This window comes from Struthio camelus, chromosome 1 (genome assembly GCF_040807025.1).
Source record: "Struthio camelus isolate bStrCam1 chromosome 1, bStrCam1.hap1, whole genome shotgun sequence".
NCBI lineage: Eukaryota > Metazoa > Chordata > Aves > Struthioniformes > Struthionidae > Struthio > Struthio camelus.
Window position 1 is genome coordinate 76369867 of NC_090942.1, and position 17382 is coordinate 76387248.

Consider the following 17382-nt stretch of genomic DNA (forward strand, 5'->3'; position numbering starts at 1 on the left):
GTCATTTCCCTCCTCATTATCACTTTCCCGCTAGTTCATGCTTTCAGACTATTTGCTTATATGCCATCTGCACAGCTGTCTCACCGGAAAAATCGTCATGCCTTTGGCTCACTGTTTTCACTGCCTGCAGTTCTCCATAAATTCCTAGTAGGGAGGCATAAGCTTTTTGCTCCTCGACCCTGAATTTCTGTCAGTTCCTTGAGCTATGTTCAAACCTAATCTCAGCCCTTGACATACTTTTACTGCAGAATCAGCTTTTAAATGACTCCACGTTTCTACTGACATGAACATCACCTTTAAGCAAGTTCGCTTGGAGATTTCATAAGTGCTGAGTATTGTTATTAGATGAGAGTAATTTTCAGAAGTGAATCTCTGGACTTTATTTTATCACTCCATTATATGATTTGGTCACAGACTGTATGCTGTAATGGGTGACGAGGAGACAAAGGGCCATCCTTAGTCACGGTTTCTTGAAGGTCAGGTTGTTCTGCCAAAATTATTTGGGAGAGAATTGCTTTTTCACAGACCAACCTGACACTTATAAACACACTTTACCCATAGTGATCAGCTGCGAGAGAGAAGCGAAGGGCAGTGAACATACTGTTCGTTCAGATGGCTCTGCTGATATTTCCAGGGGACCTGTGTGCTTAGAAGCATTCACATCTCAAAAGCACTGCTGCTCTCCAGCCTTTTTTCTCAGTGGCAGCCAGAGTTTGTGAATGCCAAATGTGTTAGCACATCTCAGCATGGTGGCAATGTTTTGTCTGGTAAGTGGTGCTAATAAACACCAAGCAGGCCTGTGGACAGCCAGCTATATACGCCTCTGGTATACGCCTCTGACCATCGCCTCTGGTCACCCACATATAAAATGGCAGAAGTATTTTGTTTTCCTACAGAAGTCTTAAGAAAGTGTCTTACTGAACCCCATTTCCTCTCTCTCTTACCAATACCATGGATAAATCTCTGATTTGCTTTCATCACCGAAATACTCACAATGTTATTTCTTTGACCATGATGGAAGGAGGTCGGTTGAAAGAGTTGTTCTCGTTTATATTATTTAAACTTTGCCAATACTCTTTAATTCTTTTTTAAATTTCCATATTTGACCACAGAGTATTTTTATATCTCCCCTTAATTTTCCCAAGGTTCTCCCTGTCCCAAAATTTCAGATCAGAATAGCCTGTTGTTTTATTCCTGGAGCACTAAAAATACACAAATGAAAACCACATCAGTGGTTTTTAAGCAGTAAACAATAAATAGAAGAGGAAATAATTTGGACAGACTGGCACCTTGCCTGGCAAGTAGGGAAACACTGTGTCAGATCATAAGATATCAAGGCTGAGGAAGCAGCAATAAAGGAATCAGAATTCCTGTTTCTGGTAAAATGAGGGTACAGCATGTGATACCTAATAAAGGAAGTCAGGATACTTTCATAGTTGTCTGCCACTAGAGTGGTCTCTTTTACTGGACCCTCTTCCTCCTCAGTACCACACTATGGTTTTACCTTGGAATTTCAGATAATCAGTCTGCATCCAGTGAGAAACTGAAAAGCTATTACGGTTTTGAAGGTGACAGAATATTTGAAGCTGGCAGAGGGCACATAAATGCACACGAGGGTGTAAACTACTGGAGCACCTAGCCGTCAGTCAGAGAGAATGACACTGTGTTGAGCAAACTGGGATGCTTCACTTTGTATCTTGGTAATGGTAGGAACATTTCATTGATCTAGAGTAGTCAACTGATCTATCAGAGAAAGCAGCTAATTTAGTTTCTTACCATGGGATACCACTGTGATATCTTGTTTGACCTCTTCCTACTCAAAAAGTGTATCTGTGTATTTGTACAACATGTTTTACGGTCAATGTTATTACTTGGTGCTGTCTGTAAGACAAGACTCTGACTTGTCAGAGTCCAAAGAGAAAAGAGATGAATCTGCAAACGTTTCTCACTGCTAACTGGAAATTACATGGGCAGTCCCACAGACTACAGAAGTCCTTGGGACAAGTCAAGACAGCAAGTGCGTCTGGAGATGACTGCATCTTATCTCATTTGACTCTCAATATTTGGGAAAAATGTATATTTCAATATACAATGTATATTTCAATATATGGGGAAAAAATGAAAGCAAGCGGGAAAAATATGATACAAACGGGCTTGCTCCATTTCTTAGAGAAGGGTGGGGAGGAACTGGCTTCTTTTCACAGGAAATCTGTGCTAAATATGTTCCCTCTCTGCAGGTTCAGTTTGCCACTGACAGCTTAATTAGCGTTCCTCAGCAGCAGGGAAACATTCCGATTGACAAAACTTATTGGTTTTGGCTGAGATTTCAGAGTGTTTTCTTTACAATACGTTCCGTGGCTATTTTTAAACTCCTTGCAAAGTTCACAGTTTAGCATTTTGATTCAGAGTGAGATTCATCAACAACAAAAAATGCCGTCACCAGAGTAATGTATTTCTGAGGCAAATGGGAGGCGTACAAAGACCTGAAATACAAGGAGCTCATCTTGAAAGTTGTGACCTATGGCTGTAGCAGCTGCCATATCCTCTCTCAGTCTGAGAAGAAAATGGGGATACTTGGTTGAAGAGGAACCTGAATAGACAGTTTAACAATTGAAAAAAATAGACTGTAAAGTAAAGGTGATGAAAAAGGAAGTGATACCATTTGTAGATAACTTGCAATGATTTTTGCTGTCAATACCAAACAAAACTGCACATAGCTTCAGAGGTACTCAGAAGCCAAAGTGGAGGAATGATAAGGTGCCAGTAAAACTTTGATATTGATGGATATATACTGAAAGGAACAGCCATTACACACCCTACTATAGTCTTATTAACTGCAACAACTCAGAACAAAGATGCAGGAGTCACTGGAACAGGGTAGTGAAACTTCTGTTCCATAGCAGTTAAAAAGGAAGAATGATGAGCTATGTAAGGAGAGGAGAGGCATAAAATTCTCAAAACACCATCGTGTCATTAAATACACTTTGATCTATGCTGGAATGTTGTGTATTGCTAATATTAATACCTAAAAAGAGAGACTGAAAAGAAAATGATTGATTATTATAGAGGAGAGCTAGAGTTAGAAAGGATACAATAGATACATGAGAAATTAAATACTTCCAGCTAATAAACAAAGACTATCAAACAGTATCATCTGTGAGGTCCATCTCTTTGCAGTCTCCAGTGGGCCTTTGTACTTCTGGAACATGAACATATGCTAAACTGATTTTGAAAAATAAAATTAAGCATCTAAGAGAAAATGCAAAAATACTTTGCCTCACTAATTTGATTCAAAGGCATTGACCTAACTTTGCATATTTTGATAGTAGGAGAAAAAATATTCACGTTTAAAAATATTAGTGATTAAAAGCATGTTTGCAGAGTAAGATAAATGGGAAGTCAACAAATACTGATTTCTATAAGGATCTGACAATAACAAAGCATTTATAAACATACTGAAGGGCCTTTACTGAACAGGAAAGCTTTCTTGGGCCAGGACCTAAGTAAGACTGCATTTATTCTTGCTAAGTGGACTCCAGTTATTCACATCATTTATAAGCTTGCCGGTTAAGCATTCTGAAGCAAGGAAAGAAAAACTGAAAGAAAAAAATAAAGTAGTCATATATTTCAAAATGATCATCCCACCACCATCAGTAATAATGGTGAGTAGTGTACGTTTATAAATCTGCCTAAAGCACTTGTAATTTTTGCTTTGTAATAAAATAAGAATGATGCTTTCACATCTCTATTCATTTCTGGAAAAATCCTGCAGTAATATGTACTACACATGAATATTTATCAGAATAAAAATAACTATTATACCCATATTTAATTTTTAATCTGAGATCTTGGATATCATTATCTTTCCTGGTAGTATTCAGAGGAATAATTTCAAAATTTATTAGTGAAAAGAACTGCAAATGAACCATAAGTAAATAGAACAGAATTATCTTTTGCAAAGATCAGAGAAAGGGAGACCAAGGGTATGCAGGTTGCATGTGAAAGCCTACAGAAAATCAGATATATTTAACGCATGACAGACCTCCTTGCTTTGAATTTTGCCTCCAGAGTTCCCACACTCGGGAAATGTGTCTCTAAGCAGCTCCTGTCTCTATGCCTGGGTCCTGGACCGATGTGGTTACATTACAGTCTCAGAGGTGTTTTGTTTTGGTTTCATATTGTTTGCTTTACTGGAAAAGTTTCCAGCTCTAATGGTTACAAGGAAAACAATCTTGAAAACTGAAACCCAACATAGCCCCTGGCAATAACACTGGCCTTCACCTGCAGGTTGGTGACAAGAGAAGAGGATGGGTGAGAGGGCTACACAGCACCAAGGGTTTTGCTTTACAGACCCACCCCTATTTGTCTGCTCCACACACTCATGTGGACGCAACCCCTGATGCCACCTTCACCCTTGAGCTGGCAAGCGCCAACTCCTTCTCTGTGCCCAGCTTTTCTCCTGTCAGGGAAACATGCAGAGCATATATGGGGAAACCCAGCTCAGGATCAGTCCAGCACAGAAATATCCAAACTAAGTTTTAGCAAATAAGACAAATCAGGATTATACAAAATAGATACCTTTCAAATGTTCATGCACCAGAGAATCAGACAGACCAGGAAACAAAGCATGAAATCGGGAGTGTTACAGCTCATCCCATCAGGTTTTAATTTGCCTAGCCTGGATTTAGCATTTGAGAAGGATCTTACTGACAGCCTTCATTGGCCACAGGATTGCTATTCAGTTGCATAAAGTTAAGCAATAGGTGAATAAATGCTTTCCTGGCTCAAGCTGAAAGGTTTTTCATAGGATAGGACTCTTAGAAATGGCAAAGAACTCCAGACAACTACGTAGTCACTATCCAGGCTAGTCAAAGAGCAGCTGCTTTAGTATATTCAAAGAATTTCACTAGTCTAGTTTAAAATATCTCAATAAAGAAAGAACGATCCTTACAAAGCTATCTTCAGGAGCTGTACACCCGATTCCTTTAAAATTAATGGGAGCTGAGCAGTTAAAATTTGTAGGTGGTTTAAAAAACTAAGTGGAGCAACCAGTACAACTGGACGACTATACCACAGATCATTAAATCTCCAATTCATTACATATTCAGCATAAAACTTCCTGTATTTCACTTAGTCCTATTCCTTCTACTTCTATTTTCTGGATCCAAGGCAGTTTCTTTCCCCTGCCATGGTGCTTGAACACCCCACGCACGACAGTCACCTTGTTTGTCAAACACACATTTAGCTCCTTTTAATCTTCATGAATCAATCTCTTCAGACGTTTATACACTTTGTCATTCTCCCCTGAATTCTTTCCAGTGTGTCAACAGCTTTCTGGGTTTGAAGTACCCAAAATAAACACTGACTTCCTTGCCAGTGCCTGATTAACAATCCACAGCCAATATAAGAGTCTCTCTCTCTTGGTGATTCCTAATGTTTTGTTTCATTCCCTAAAAGCATCAGTATTAATAATAATAGCCTACCCCCATCTTAATGATATATGCAGTTCTGTGGAGCTTGGGGGTATCTCGAGGTTTTAATGCATATGCATTATAAGTGTAAGACCTTTTTTTTAGAAAATCCATCCTATTGCGACTGCAGGATATACCCCATCTGCTCTTGAACTCACCTGGCTCTGGGTCAGGCCTTGCTGACTGACACCGGGACTGCCTGCACAAACTGCTGCCGTCATTCCCCATGGTTAATGGTCTAACCAGAGAAAAGTGAGGGTGTGTGGGAGAGTATGGACTTTGGCACCAAGCGCTCTGATTAGGGAACAGGGATGCAGAGCTCTTTTCTTCCCTGCAAACAGAAAATCAATGGAGTTTATTGTGCGGATTTCACACATTTTGTGCATGTAATGTAATGTGCAAAGGACATAAAAAATATGCATAACGTATTTATTATTGCATTATTTATTGCATTGTATTCTCATACTTATTACTGTATTTTGCATAGATTTACTGTGTTTACTGCACACATAAACTAAATCTATACAATGTACCTAATAAACAGCACACATACATTTGACACATTCTGCATTTAGTTGTCGGTGGAAGAACTGCAACTTCTATACTATTTGATGCATCACATTATAATTTTCCATTTTCAATTGCTTATAATTCTGCCAGATTTGAACTCTTTGTACTGAATTTTCACATAATTTCTCCCTGCCTCTGACTTAGTTTCTTTGGAGAGTTTGAGCAAAACTAATTCAGCCATTTTCAAGAACAATCCTTATGAAGAACGGCCAGTTTAACCTATGCTGAAAAATGCTAATTTTCTGAACATCTCCAGCCATAGCCTGGAGAAGAAATTTAGAGAACAGCAATTAGCCCAGACACAGGAAGGGTCACCAACTTTTTTTGTGAAAATACATCCAGACAGGCTAATCTCTTATTTTTGAAATACTTAACTCCTCTGCACACGTTTTTGCTTCATGAACCTCGTTCAAAAACCCCTGGAACCAAAATTCTGGAGGGTACTTAGGAAAAGCCACCAATATTGCTTTCCTTATTCAAAATCATCTATGGCTCTCCTGACTGAGACCTGGGTGCTCAGTCTAAGTCCACAGCCAGATCAAGGAAGCATATTGTTTTTCACAGTGCTGTTAATTCTAAATTTGATACAAATGATGTTAGAAGGCAGTTTTGAAGCAATTTAGAAAGCAGTGGTTATCAATCTCTAGCCCAGTCTAAAGCGTAATGGATTGAGAGAAGACTGAGTTCAGGCCTGCATTTCCCGAGATGAAGGTAAATAGTTCTGTGAACATCAACGTTTTTGTCCGAAAACTTTCCAAGATGTGGATTCTGAATAGTGCCTTCCATGCACTTGGGGTATGAATAATACACAGCGATAAAGTCATATTTTAAGAATCTTACCTGAATTTTACTTTCCATTTAGTCTTGACTGAAAATGTATGCACTCTGGCATGGATCCTATAAGGTGTTCTAGGTTAGATTCCTTGTTGAAGATTAAGGTTAATTCTCATTTTCAACACTCCAAAACTTTTACAAAATTGCTTCCCAAGATGCTCATTTCAAAGCGTTCACTTACAGAGCCAGGCTGGCTCTACGCTGTAATTACAGAGTACACTCAGTGAAGGTTGGATACCTTTTAATGAAGCTTTGTCTTTTTTTTCTTTTTTGCCCTGGGTCAGCCTGTTTCCACTCTGTGTCAGTTATTGTAGTTTCCTGTTCCTTTTCCCATCCCTCTTTCTGCTTCGCTCTTGAGGAAGATGGTTTAGCGATGTTCTCTAAGTTTTCCCTTTCTTCTCTCACCACCCATCCCTGCCTTCTGTTGCCGTGGAGAGGAGTATACCAAGCAACAGCCTGAAAAAACAACATACATATCATTGGTTATTTGTGTTTTGCATGTTCTCATCAAGATAATTGCCTATGGTAGAAAAACCAGGAAGGGCTGAAAAGGCAGGTGCTCCAAGGTATTTCTGAGTCATCAGTTTTGAAAGACAAATATTAATGGCATCCACCAAATTCTGGACTTTTTCTTTGGTCTTTAAAATCTTTTTGCAAACTTCAAATGTATTTAGGGTAGGTTCATCACGTAAGAGCTTTGAAATCTCCACTGCTTCGATTAAGTGCAACAGACAAAGAAGACGACAAAAGGAGATAGGACAACTCTGTAAGTATGTCGGAGGCTGTTGAAGAAAGAGAGAGAACAATCTGTTCTCCATGCCCACAGTGGATGGGACAGGAAGGAAAGAATTTAAACTGAGGCAACAAAAATTCAGTTTAGGCTCTACGAAAGCTTTTCTAGCCGTACAGAGAGTGAAGCACTAAAGCAGATTGCCTAGGGACATGGTGCAGTCTCCATAATTGAGGGTCCTTCAGAATCATCCAGGCAGACACCTGCCAGGAACCATCCAGCCAGAGTTAATCAAGTTTCTGGTTCTCTTCCAGCCTCTGACTCCCTGGCACCAGTGTAATAGCGAGTATGGCCAAACTGAGCAGAAAGAGGAGGGAATGCAAAAAGGTGAGATTAAAAGTCAACATTCACTTAGTAGTTTGTAATGAGTAAATTATGTTGCTTTAAGGAAGCTGTATAACTTGCATTGTTTATGAAAATCACAAGTCTTTCACTTATACAGTTACTGGTTCAAGCTTGGTTAAAAATGACCAAAATTATAGTTGCCACTGGTCAGCTACAGGGTAAAAAATGATCTTGGCCACTTTCTCATTTTTAAGAAAACAAAAGTTTGCCTAAAAAAAATCACAGTAGCCAAGCTGATGGCAGTTACTAATGGGCAGCCATGGGCTGAATAGCCCTGGGTATAGCTGGACCTTTCCTGGCTGAAGCACAGTGGAAGGGGGTATGCTGGCAACTTGTGCTTGTGGGGCCTATGTTTTAAGAGTGCTGTGGATACTAGCCTTTGCTCAACATGTTTTTCATCAGCCTACCCGTTTTCTTCAGTCCTTCAGATCCTAATAAATAACATCCAAACTTAAGCAAGGCTAACAGATATCACAGCTTTGCTCTGTTTAGTTTGCCTGGGCTTGATTATACAAGGAGTTTAACAATATGATCCTAAACCTTTTAAGCAAGTCCAGAGATGGCTGTCTAGGTGAAGAAATACAGCGATTTTGTCCAGGGCACTCACTTGACCGCTAGGTTCACAAAGAATGGTAGCACAGTTGAGGCCAGTCCCAAATCTCTCCAGGTCTTTCCAAAGAAAATCAGAGGGAGGTTTGTGAGGCACTTTAGCATCTGCTGCCCAAACCTGTAAAGATCAAGGAGCCATCAGATTAAAGAGAAAAGGTCTCCTGGATATTTATTTAATATATGGACTCAATAAAAGCATCAGGTTTTCCGTTTTCTTTTTGATTTCTGTAACACTGTTCACCATTTTATCTGTGAAATCAAAGCTGAAAGAACTGCATTTCAAGATTTTGCTGCTTAGTTATACTGATTATTTTCAAGTACCTCTCCTGTGGATTAACAGAGATTAGCAAAGGCACATTTTTCAAGACGTGGTAGTAGGTCCAGCACTTTTTGGCCTGGCTTGCTGAGAGTAAAATTAAAAATAGGTAGTTTATTTTATTTTCTGAATTACTTGGGGCATTTTAAGAGATCTGTGATATCAGCTTTAAAATTCCAGTCCCTGCTTGATTCTGGATTCCCTCTATTCAGGGAGAAGCTGTCTCAGTTGGGGACTAGAAAATTTTTGTACTTTTGCCTTTACACGAAAGATTTAACAACGCTATGCTTTAGAAACTTAACACAATTATTTGTGACCTTTATTACCAACACGGTAGCAAAAGGACCCATTATGAAAACATTTCTCTTATATAAGACAACCACAGCACACTTTTGCAAACAGTGTTCCTAAAGGATTTGACGTTTGCCATCTGTGAGAAAATATCTTTTAACTCTTTCCTGGAATCCAAAACAATTCTCATTCAATTTTAAAGGAGAAGTATCTTAAAAAAAAAAGTGCTCTCTTCCAAAAGTGCTCACCATACGGCCCTCTGCCAAGGTGTATTTGTGGCTTTTTCAGATGTACATCTCAAGACAGCAGTGAGCGTGACTCTTCTGGGCTCCTGCCAGCTTGCATTTCCAGTAGTCTCACAAGAGGGCTCACACAGGGCAATGCTGAAGTTGGTTGATTAAAGTGGACTTTTCCTCATTTTATTCTGCAGGGCCTCAGTTTTCATCTCAAAAAAGGAAACAAGTCCTGGTGGCAAAAGAGGCTTTGGGCCATGCTCCAACCATCTACTCTGGCGTCTAGCTTGACTGTTTTGCCTAGTTTCATCTGTTGATCTCACAGGGAGCTAGGATTAGGAAGTTCTACGTAACTGTCTGTTGACACAGACACTACTGTACATGAATTTTAGATGCAAACGTAGGCAGGCTGAATACAGCCCTTCGAAATTAATAAACCAGCAGAAATGTCCTGCTTGCATTTGCTGAAACAGCAGCTGTAGTGGATCTTCTATGCCAGTCAACTGTTCACCCAAAAGTCCTTTAATGATCATTGGAACAGCAACCTTGTAAATGCCTTCAGCGGTGATCAGAGCACTTCAGAAAGCTGGGAAAAGTGAGTCCAAATTTTTTTTTTTCCTGATGGTCGGAGCATAAAAGCCAGCTAAGAGGAGACCATTTCTGGGGAGCTCTGCAAGGCGTCTTGCAGCCAGCCAAGCAGCAAGCACCTTTATGCAGCACAGCAAAGGCTGTGTCTGGTCAGAGGGTGGGTATGGTGCTCGGTATTTTCGTCCCAGAGGTTGCTGGAAGCTGGCTGCCCGCACAGGCAGATGTTCTTCAGCTACACTTACGACTGAGCTTTGATCACATTTAGCTCACATGTCCAAGCCTTTTTCATTACCATGGATGTCAAATGCATATTTATGTTGTTTTCTATTTAAAGCTTTTCTGGGTTATGATGACGTCATCTGACTCTTGGCATCTCAGATCCTATCTACCTCTCTATCTCTCATTCAAGCTGTCAAAAAGGTGCATCTGAACTCCTTGGAGGGGAAGCCATTTCTGAAAAGCAGCAACCCGTGTACTTGATTTTTAACGTATAGTTCTGACACAAAATCAAAGGAGAGTGCATCATTATCTTCACTTTTTCAGAGTGGGAAGCTAAGGCACAGAGATTTACTATTTGCTTAAAGTCAGCCAAAGCACAGCCAGGAAGAGAACCCCAGTGCCAGAACACTGGCTTATGCCTTTCTGTGCTAGATCACAGCTGTCCCCAGATGGTGTGCACAGGCTGGAAAGTACCATATTCTTTATCTTTACTTCAGCTGAGACCCTGCTACAGCTGCACCTCGGACTATACACAGAACCATATTAATGGCATGTGGGATACAGGGCATCAGTTGCAAATGCAATTTGTTTCCTTTCCAATTCTATTGTTTGTGGGTGTCTAATCCAATTCATATTGGATCACCCAATCCTGATGCAGTCCATACTCACTGTTGCCAAAAATTGGCTTGACTGACAATAATCTGATAGCATGGAGAGCTTCTATGCAAGCAGTGGTTGGGCATACAAAGGTATCAAACAAGGACTTTGCAGGATAGCTTTCCATTGCTGGGCAGCATGAAATGCTGGATTTTTCGTGAAAATGCCAGGCTTGCACTGGTCGTGAGCAATAGCAGCTTCTTTTGGATTCATTGTGATTTGTGATTTGTGAATGTTAATCCTTCTGAAAATATAAAACTTTAAGTTCAATTCAGGCTAAGAGTGTAGCCCTCATCTGCCGGGCAGAGGCTGAGAAAAGGGATTGTGGCAAGACACTCAGACCCCCTACACCCTCCCTCCCCAACACACTTACTGTCACAACAGAGCCAGCTGCCATCCTGATCTTTGGGGGAAACCGGAATACAGCCACTGGTTGACCTTGGACATTCTGCATCAGGAGATGCTCTCCAATGCTCTCCTCTTTTTCAGAGGCACAGTTCAGGATCTTCACAAAATGACCACCTGGATGAACTTCAGCAATTTTCAAGTTTCCAATAGCACTGAAAGAACAGAAGTAGATTCAAAAGTTTGAAAGCACTGCTTAATTGAAAAAACAGCCATTATTTCCTTAAAAGCACTTGCCTAGATGTCAGTAATTAAAAGTAAGTAAATGTACCACAGGTAGAATATTTACAGCACTGCCATTTTACCTTTTATTCAGTGACTTTCTCCTAAAAAAACCTGCTTGCATTAAAATTAGCATATCCTACTTATCTTCCACACTTAGGGAGCATCCATTACCATCACAAATTTAAAAATTTCTTGCGGGGCAAAAAGGCACCACTATACCATTTGCATTGGCTTTTGTCTAAATCTATATAGGATACCACCTCTAAGGCTGTTCCTTCCATCAGTTAGTCTTTATCCTCCTGGCTCTCACTCTTCTGTGTGGGTAACGGTTTTGCCCTTGCCACATTTGTCATGTTCCTGTAAGTTTAAGTCATGTACGTCTGTGTGTATAGAAAAGGTTGACCCAATAGCCCAGACAGCCTATGTGTTTGCTTAACACAGCAAAATACTAATCGACAGTGTGACAAATACTGCCCACCCACCCCAAATAATTCAGCTGTGCGGTGTACCAGTGAGTCATGCTTGCTCATGACAGCCAGGCTGCCTGTGGGCTGCCGCGGGCACTGATGAATTTGAAAGCGGAGCCAGGGGAGACCTGTCCCCTCCCCGGGTAGAGAATACAGGCTGAGTGAGTCTCTCGCCTTGCTGCCTCTCCTCTCCCCTCTTGCAACCTTTGGGGACTCCAGAGCGTTCCCCCTCCCATTCACGTCCTGGTCTATTTGCAGTTTGGCAGGGAGAGACCCAGAGACAGCTTTGCAGAGAGGCAATGCCTCGGCAGGCTTTTGGCAGCAAAGTCAGGTGAGGAAGTTGTTCCTCGCATTCACACGCTCCTCCCTCTTCTGGCTACTTCTTTTCACCCAGCCACCAGAGTTTGCCACCTTTCTCCCTTCCTCCCTGCTTGTGGGACCCCATTCTACGCCGCATCACTGTAATAACCAGTTGTTAAAGAGTTTGGGGGACATTATTTTAACCTGACTCTTTTCAGCAGGCTGCAAACCACTGTATCAGTACAACAGAAGGGCTGGCAAACCGTGCCCGAGAGCTGTTCAAAATGCTGATGCAGAGAATGATCCTGCGTGATTCCTGGAGTTGTAAGTCATCATTTACGCATGGGTAAAGCAGGTGGAAAACGCTACCTCTCAAATCCACAGTTGCTTTCTATGGCGCTACAGCCCCTGAGCTCCAGCGGTGGGCTAGGGCTCCACTGGGCTTGGTGCTCTAAAAACAGAACAGCAGCATTAAAAAGAAATTCCTGCCATTTCTGCCCTCTCAAGTGGTGTAGAGCCCGTTATGCCAATGGGAGAAAGCCTTTTAAACTCTGTAGAGGGCAAAGGTCTTCCTGTTGGCTCTGAGGTTTGGCTAGCTTGTCCTCCCATTTCTCTCCATCTGCCAGAGGAATGTGGAAGTCTGTGCAAAGGAAAAGTCTTGGGTGCCAGAATGTATCTAGGAGGAGGAGAGGGAAAAGCAGATGGGGAGAGGAATCTCTTAAAATGGTCTTAAAATGCCATTTTTATTATACAACTTTGTAAACAGCAGGATCCTAGTTGTTAACAGAGTGAATCATGAGGGTCTAGGGTAGTAAGTGTTGAAGCCTGACCTTAATAAGGCTTCAGTTTGGCCTTAATGAAGCCAGGGAGACTTGAGAACATAAAATGGAGCTCAAGTTTGTGATGCAATGGAGGGCATTGCTAAAGGAGCAGGTAATAGGACATGGGAATTTGGGACCGGAAGCTGCTGAAGACAGAGGTTTCAGGGAAAAAAGTGAAACATCTATGACTTTTAAGAATTTGCACAGTCAGCTAGTCACTGGATGGCAACAGACTTCTGTGGGTTTAAATGAGGGAATAACCTCTCTAAGACGTTAACTGAAGGCTTTGAAGCTCTTTTTAGCAAGTTAGTTTATGTTTCAAAATACTCAACCAGCTCCTGGGAGACAGGAGCTGAAGTGCTAAAGTGCATGGAGGAGAGGTCAGTGTGCCTTGCTGCTGTACTTTCTTCTGCTACGTGCTAATATTCTGTGTTGGAACAGTCTCCAAAACTATGCATAACACACACAAAGCTGCATGTTGCCACAGGAGAGAGAAAATGTCAATGCCCTTAGCAGCACAGGGCACATCAGCCATACGCCTGTGAGCTGCCATTAGGATGCCATTTGAACTGGTCTGCTCTGCACTGGTAGAGGTGGTAACGTGGCATTTTAACTCTAAAATATGCCAAGAACTGAAGTTTTTCTAAGGAGATATGTCTTTAGGAAAGTTACAGATTGATACAAATACTATGTTGGGGAAGGCTTGCCTCCAGGAGTGCAAATCTGTTTATTTGTATGCCAACGGATTTAATTACATTAGAGGGATAGGACAGGGAAAGTCCTGGGAGAAGGCACAGATCCGTATTTGCTGAAGGTTGCAAAACGTAGTACATAGTAGTTGTAGACCTGAAATGCCAAGGTTCAACTGAGATCCAGAGTGCTTTACAGATCAGGGCTTTGACTTAACTCATCTTCAGTGAGTGTGTATCATGCGCACTTAATTACAAAATAGATACTGATGATTTTCAGTACCCAGAAACAAAACTTTTTTCTTATGTTCTGCAAAACTGTCACTCCAAAAATACAGTGCTTTAACACTGCTCAGGTACAAAAACTAGAGAAAGAGTTAGTACAACATTCGCATGAAACACACAGTGGCTGTCTCTAAACATTAGTGCCAGGACATGTGACAACACTACCACCCTCGGTGAATAAACCTGATGCAATACCTGGCCTCAACTCCCGTTTCTCAGGATCTGTTATTTAACAGTGTAATTAAACATATAAACATAAAGCACTGTAAGCATTTTCATAAATCACTCTCAATGGCAAAGGCTTGTAAATTAAATTAGATTACAAACAAGAACATCAGAATATCCCAGCTGGCCGAAACCATGTATTTCTACTAAGTTTGTGTATACTTGCACTGTGGCTTCAACACAAATTAGATCCAGATATACTAATCATCAGCTCTGTATAGAACTATTACTAAACTATGTGTCCACGCTATATCTTCACACTAACTCAAAAGCTGTTGTACAATGCAATATCAAATTAAAGGACTGGGCACTGTGTATTACAATGCAATTTTATTTCCTTAAGGTCTCTACCAAGAAAAGGTAGCCTTTAAATTCAAAGTGAGTGAAGTAAAAAAGGGTGCTAGTGTTCTGGCATTGTTGAATACCATAACAGTAAGGAACCAAATGAGAATAAAAAGAATTGCCTAATTTGTGCATTTGACAAGTTTAACCACACACAAAGCAAACTGTCATCACCTTTCTATCTTCAGCGATTAGCAGAGCTAATGATTTCTCTTGCTTTCTGTGTGAGACAAGACAGTGTGACTCAATCCTCACTGGAAAATAGTTCACACAATACAAGGAAACGCATAAAGGGGAAGGTAATCTCTTTTGTCTCCTAGTGTTTATCTAGAGGCTTTCTCCCCAAACTCGGTCAAGCAGTACAGCGTATCTCATTATTTGGAAACAGCTGTACAACTCCGAACATAACAGGAGTTTTCTTGCTGGCTTCCAAAGGTATCTTTCCTTACGGCTCTCCCTACAATGTCCTGAGAATTACACAGATGTTATTAAGGAAACATATGTATGAAGCACCGTGGGTTTACAAAGACTAAGTCCGTGAGAGAAACTCATGTAATATTGACAGAACTACAAAATGAATGAGGCAGGGAGAGCAGCAGGCATCAAAGAACTGGGACTCAGAAAAGCATTTGATAAAGTGCCTCTCAAAATATTATCTCCCATTGGCTTACATATAAATATAGTCATAGGAACTATCTGAAGGACTGCAAAGAAGGAATAATAACAGATGAGGAGTCTGGGTCTCATATGGTACCTATAGGGACTGGGGGTAGCTCTCATTTCATGGAGCATTTCCACTTGTGATGCGGAAAGGGGAATAAAACAGCTGGTTAATAAAATATGTAGATAACATTAAGTCGAGAGGAGAGGGCAGGGGAACACAAATGAGGACAAGAGAAATAGTACAGAGAGTCCTGGATAGCTTAGAAATACGGGCAGGAAATAAGTGAGATGAAGCTCTTGGAAAACAGTAAACTAATTTATCAGTAGGGAAATAACATTCACTGGGGGAGAAAAGTACGGAGAGCAATAAGGCTGAAAGAAGGCTAGGAGGAAGTCAATGACGCATTTGCAATGTGATAGAAGGAAAAAGGCTGTTACGGTTTTATGGCACCATCCGTGCTAAGCTGGAAGCACAGAGAGTGGAAGTTTCCCTTTGTACAGCTGCGGAGAGGGGAAACTTGAAAAACTGATCCTGATTTTCACTTGCAGCAGTGTGGCTTCACTAGCTGTAAGAAAATTCCTCCTAAATCCTCCTCTTGTCAGGAGTAAATCTGGAAGAACAGAATTCTCCCACTTCTAACACAGGCAATACAGAGTTCACCCACTCCTCACTTCTTGGCCTAAGGCACCAAAAAGGTCATCTCCTCCATGAGGCTTTTTTTGTTTTGTTTTTAAATGCTACATTACTAGAAATGCTGGACTCAGGCTGGCACAAGACCAGAAAAAAATGCATTCAGTTCATTTTAGGACACTTTGTTACCAAAAAATTATTGACAGTTAGGAAGGAATGCCAGAGGGGTATCAAAATGATGAGGGATCCGGGGGCTAATTTGTGAAAAAAAGACTAAAAGAGCTAAAATGCTTGTCTTAACTAGATAATCACAGAGGGAATAGGGTCATGTGATATAAGAATGGGTATGGCTGATGAGTAGAAAATCCCAAAAAGGCAAAGCATTTTCAGGCTGAACTACCGCCAGTGAAAAAGCACTATAAAAGTTGGATGTTCTGAGAGATATCTTAGCAATAAGCATGTGCAGCCCTGTCCACTGAACCATGTGATAGCAAATAGTCTCTAGGAGACAGTGTCCACACCGGGGCCAGCCTTTACACTAGAGCTGCCAATTGTCATCATGTTTCTGAAGGAGGTAGAGCTAAGATAGTTACTCCAGCTGAGGAACTATTCTGATAGGTCTTTCCCACCCCTGGTATCTGCAAAGCTAAATTAACTATGGCAAATGCCTTTCTGTGAAAAGTAGCTTATCCAGGAGATAATACTTTATTTTTTTTAATGCCCTTTCTAGGTTGGTATAAATTATGTAAAGCCCAGTTCACTCCCATGGTTGCCTTGCACTGCCTGAAATAGCTTTATGCAGCCCACATGGTGGGACCCTCTGAAATCCTCTGCAGTGTCAGTTCTACTCTTGGATTCAAAATTTGGTGGCATCAGTTGAAGACAAGGCCAAACCAGCCATGAGCTACAATGTTTCAGTTCCTTTTTCGGGCTGCATCCACAAGCAAGGTATCGATGAAGCCCTGGGCAGAATGAGGTAGCAGATACTGAAAGGGACATGGTGATGAAGGGTGATTTACCCTTTCTGAGGGTGAATTCAAATTTGGGGACAGTTGCCCCTAAAGCAGTGAGATCCTTACATTTCAAAGCCTTTGAGGTTCTCCTATGTCCTCTTGGATAATGACTCAGTCTCTCATCAAGGGTTTGCTTGTGTTTCGCTACTCCCCTGAAGGAGGTACTGCAGGAAATGCTCTCTCTTCCCTACAAAAATAAACTGCATATACCTGAATGCAGACTTTTGGTAGTCTTCATAAACAGAACGCATCCTTCCACAATTGTCCATGAATCCAAGGCTCTGGGCAAACTTCTGGTCAGCAAATGATGGGCAAAGGTTTCTTAATGGAACAGGGTTCCAGTGTGATATTTCAACACGATCTTTGGGCTGAGCTGATGAGCAAGCAAAAGAC

General features: G+C 41.1%; 1 protein-coding gene across 1 annotated transcript in view; it reads right to left on the reverse strand.

The window, feature by feature from the left end:
• Nucleotides 1–7082: 7082 nt before the first annotated feature.
• The window catches only part of LMNTD1 (lamin tail domain containing 1), a 75120-nt gene continuing 64820 nt past the window's right edge, over nt 7083–17382 (reverse strand). Inside the window, exons 4-7 of the mRNA XM_068936391.1 lie at nt 17200–17362; nt 11297–11483; nt 8618–8737; nt 7083–7331 (exon numbers count right to left, since the gene is read on the reverse strand). Coding sequence (XP_068792492.1) covers nt 7083–7331; nt 8618–8737; nt 11297–11483; nt 17200–17362 — 719 coding nt within the window. The remainder of the gene's footprint in view (nt 7332–8617; nt 8738–11296; nt 11484–17199; nt 17363–17382) is intronic.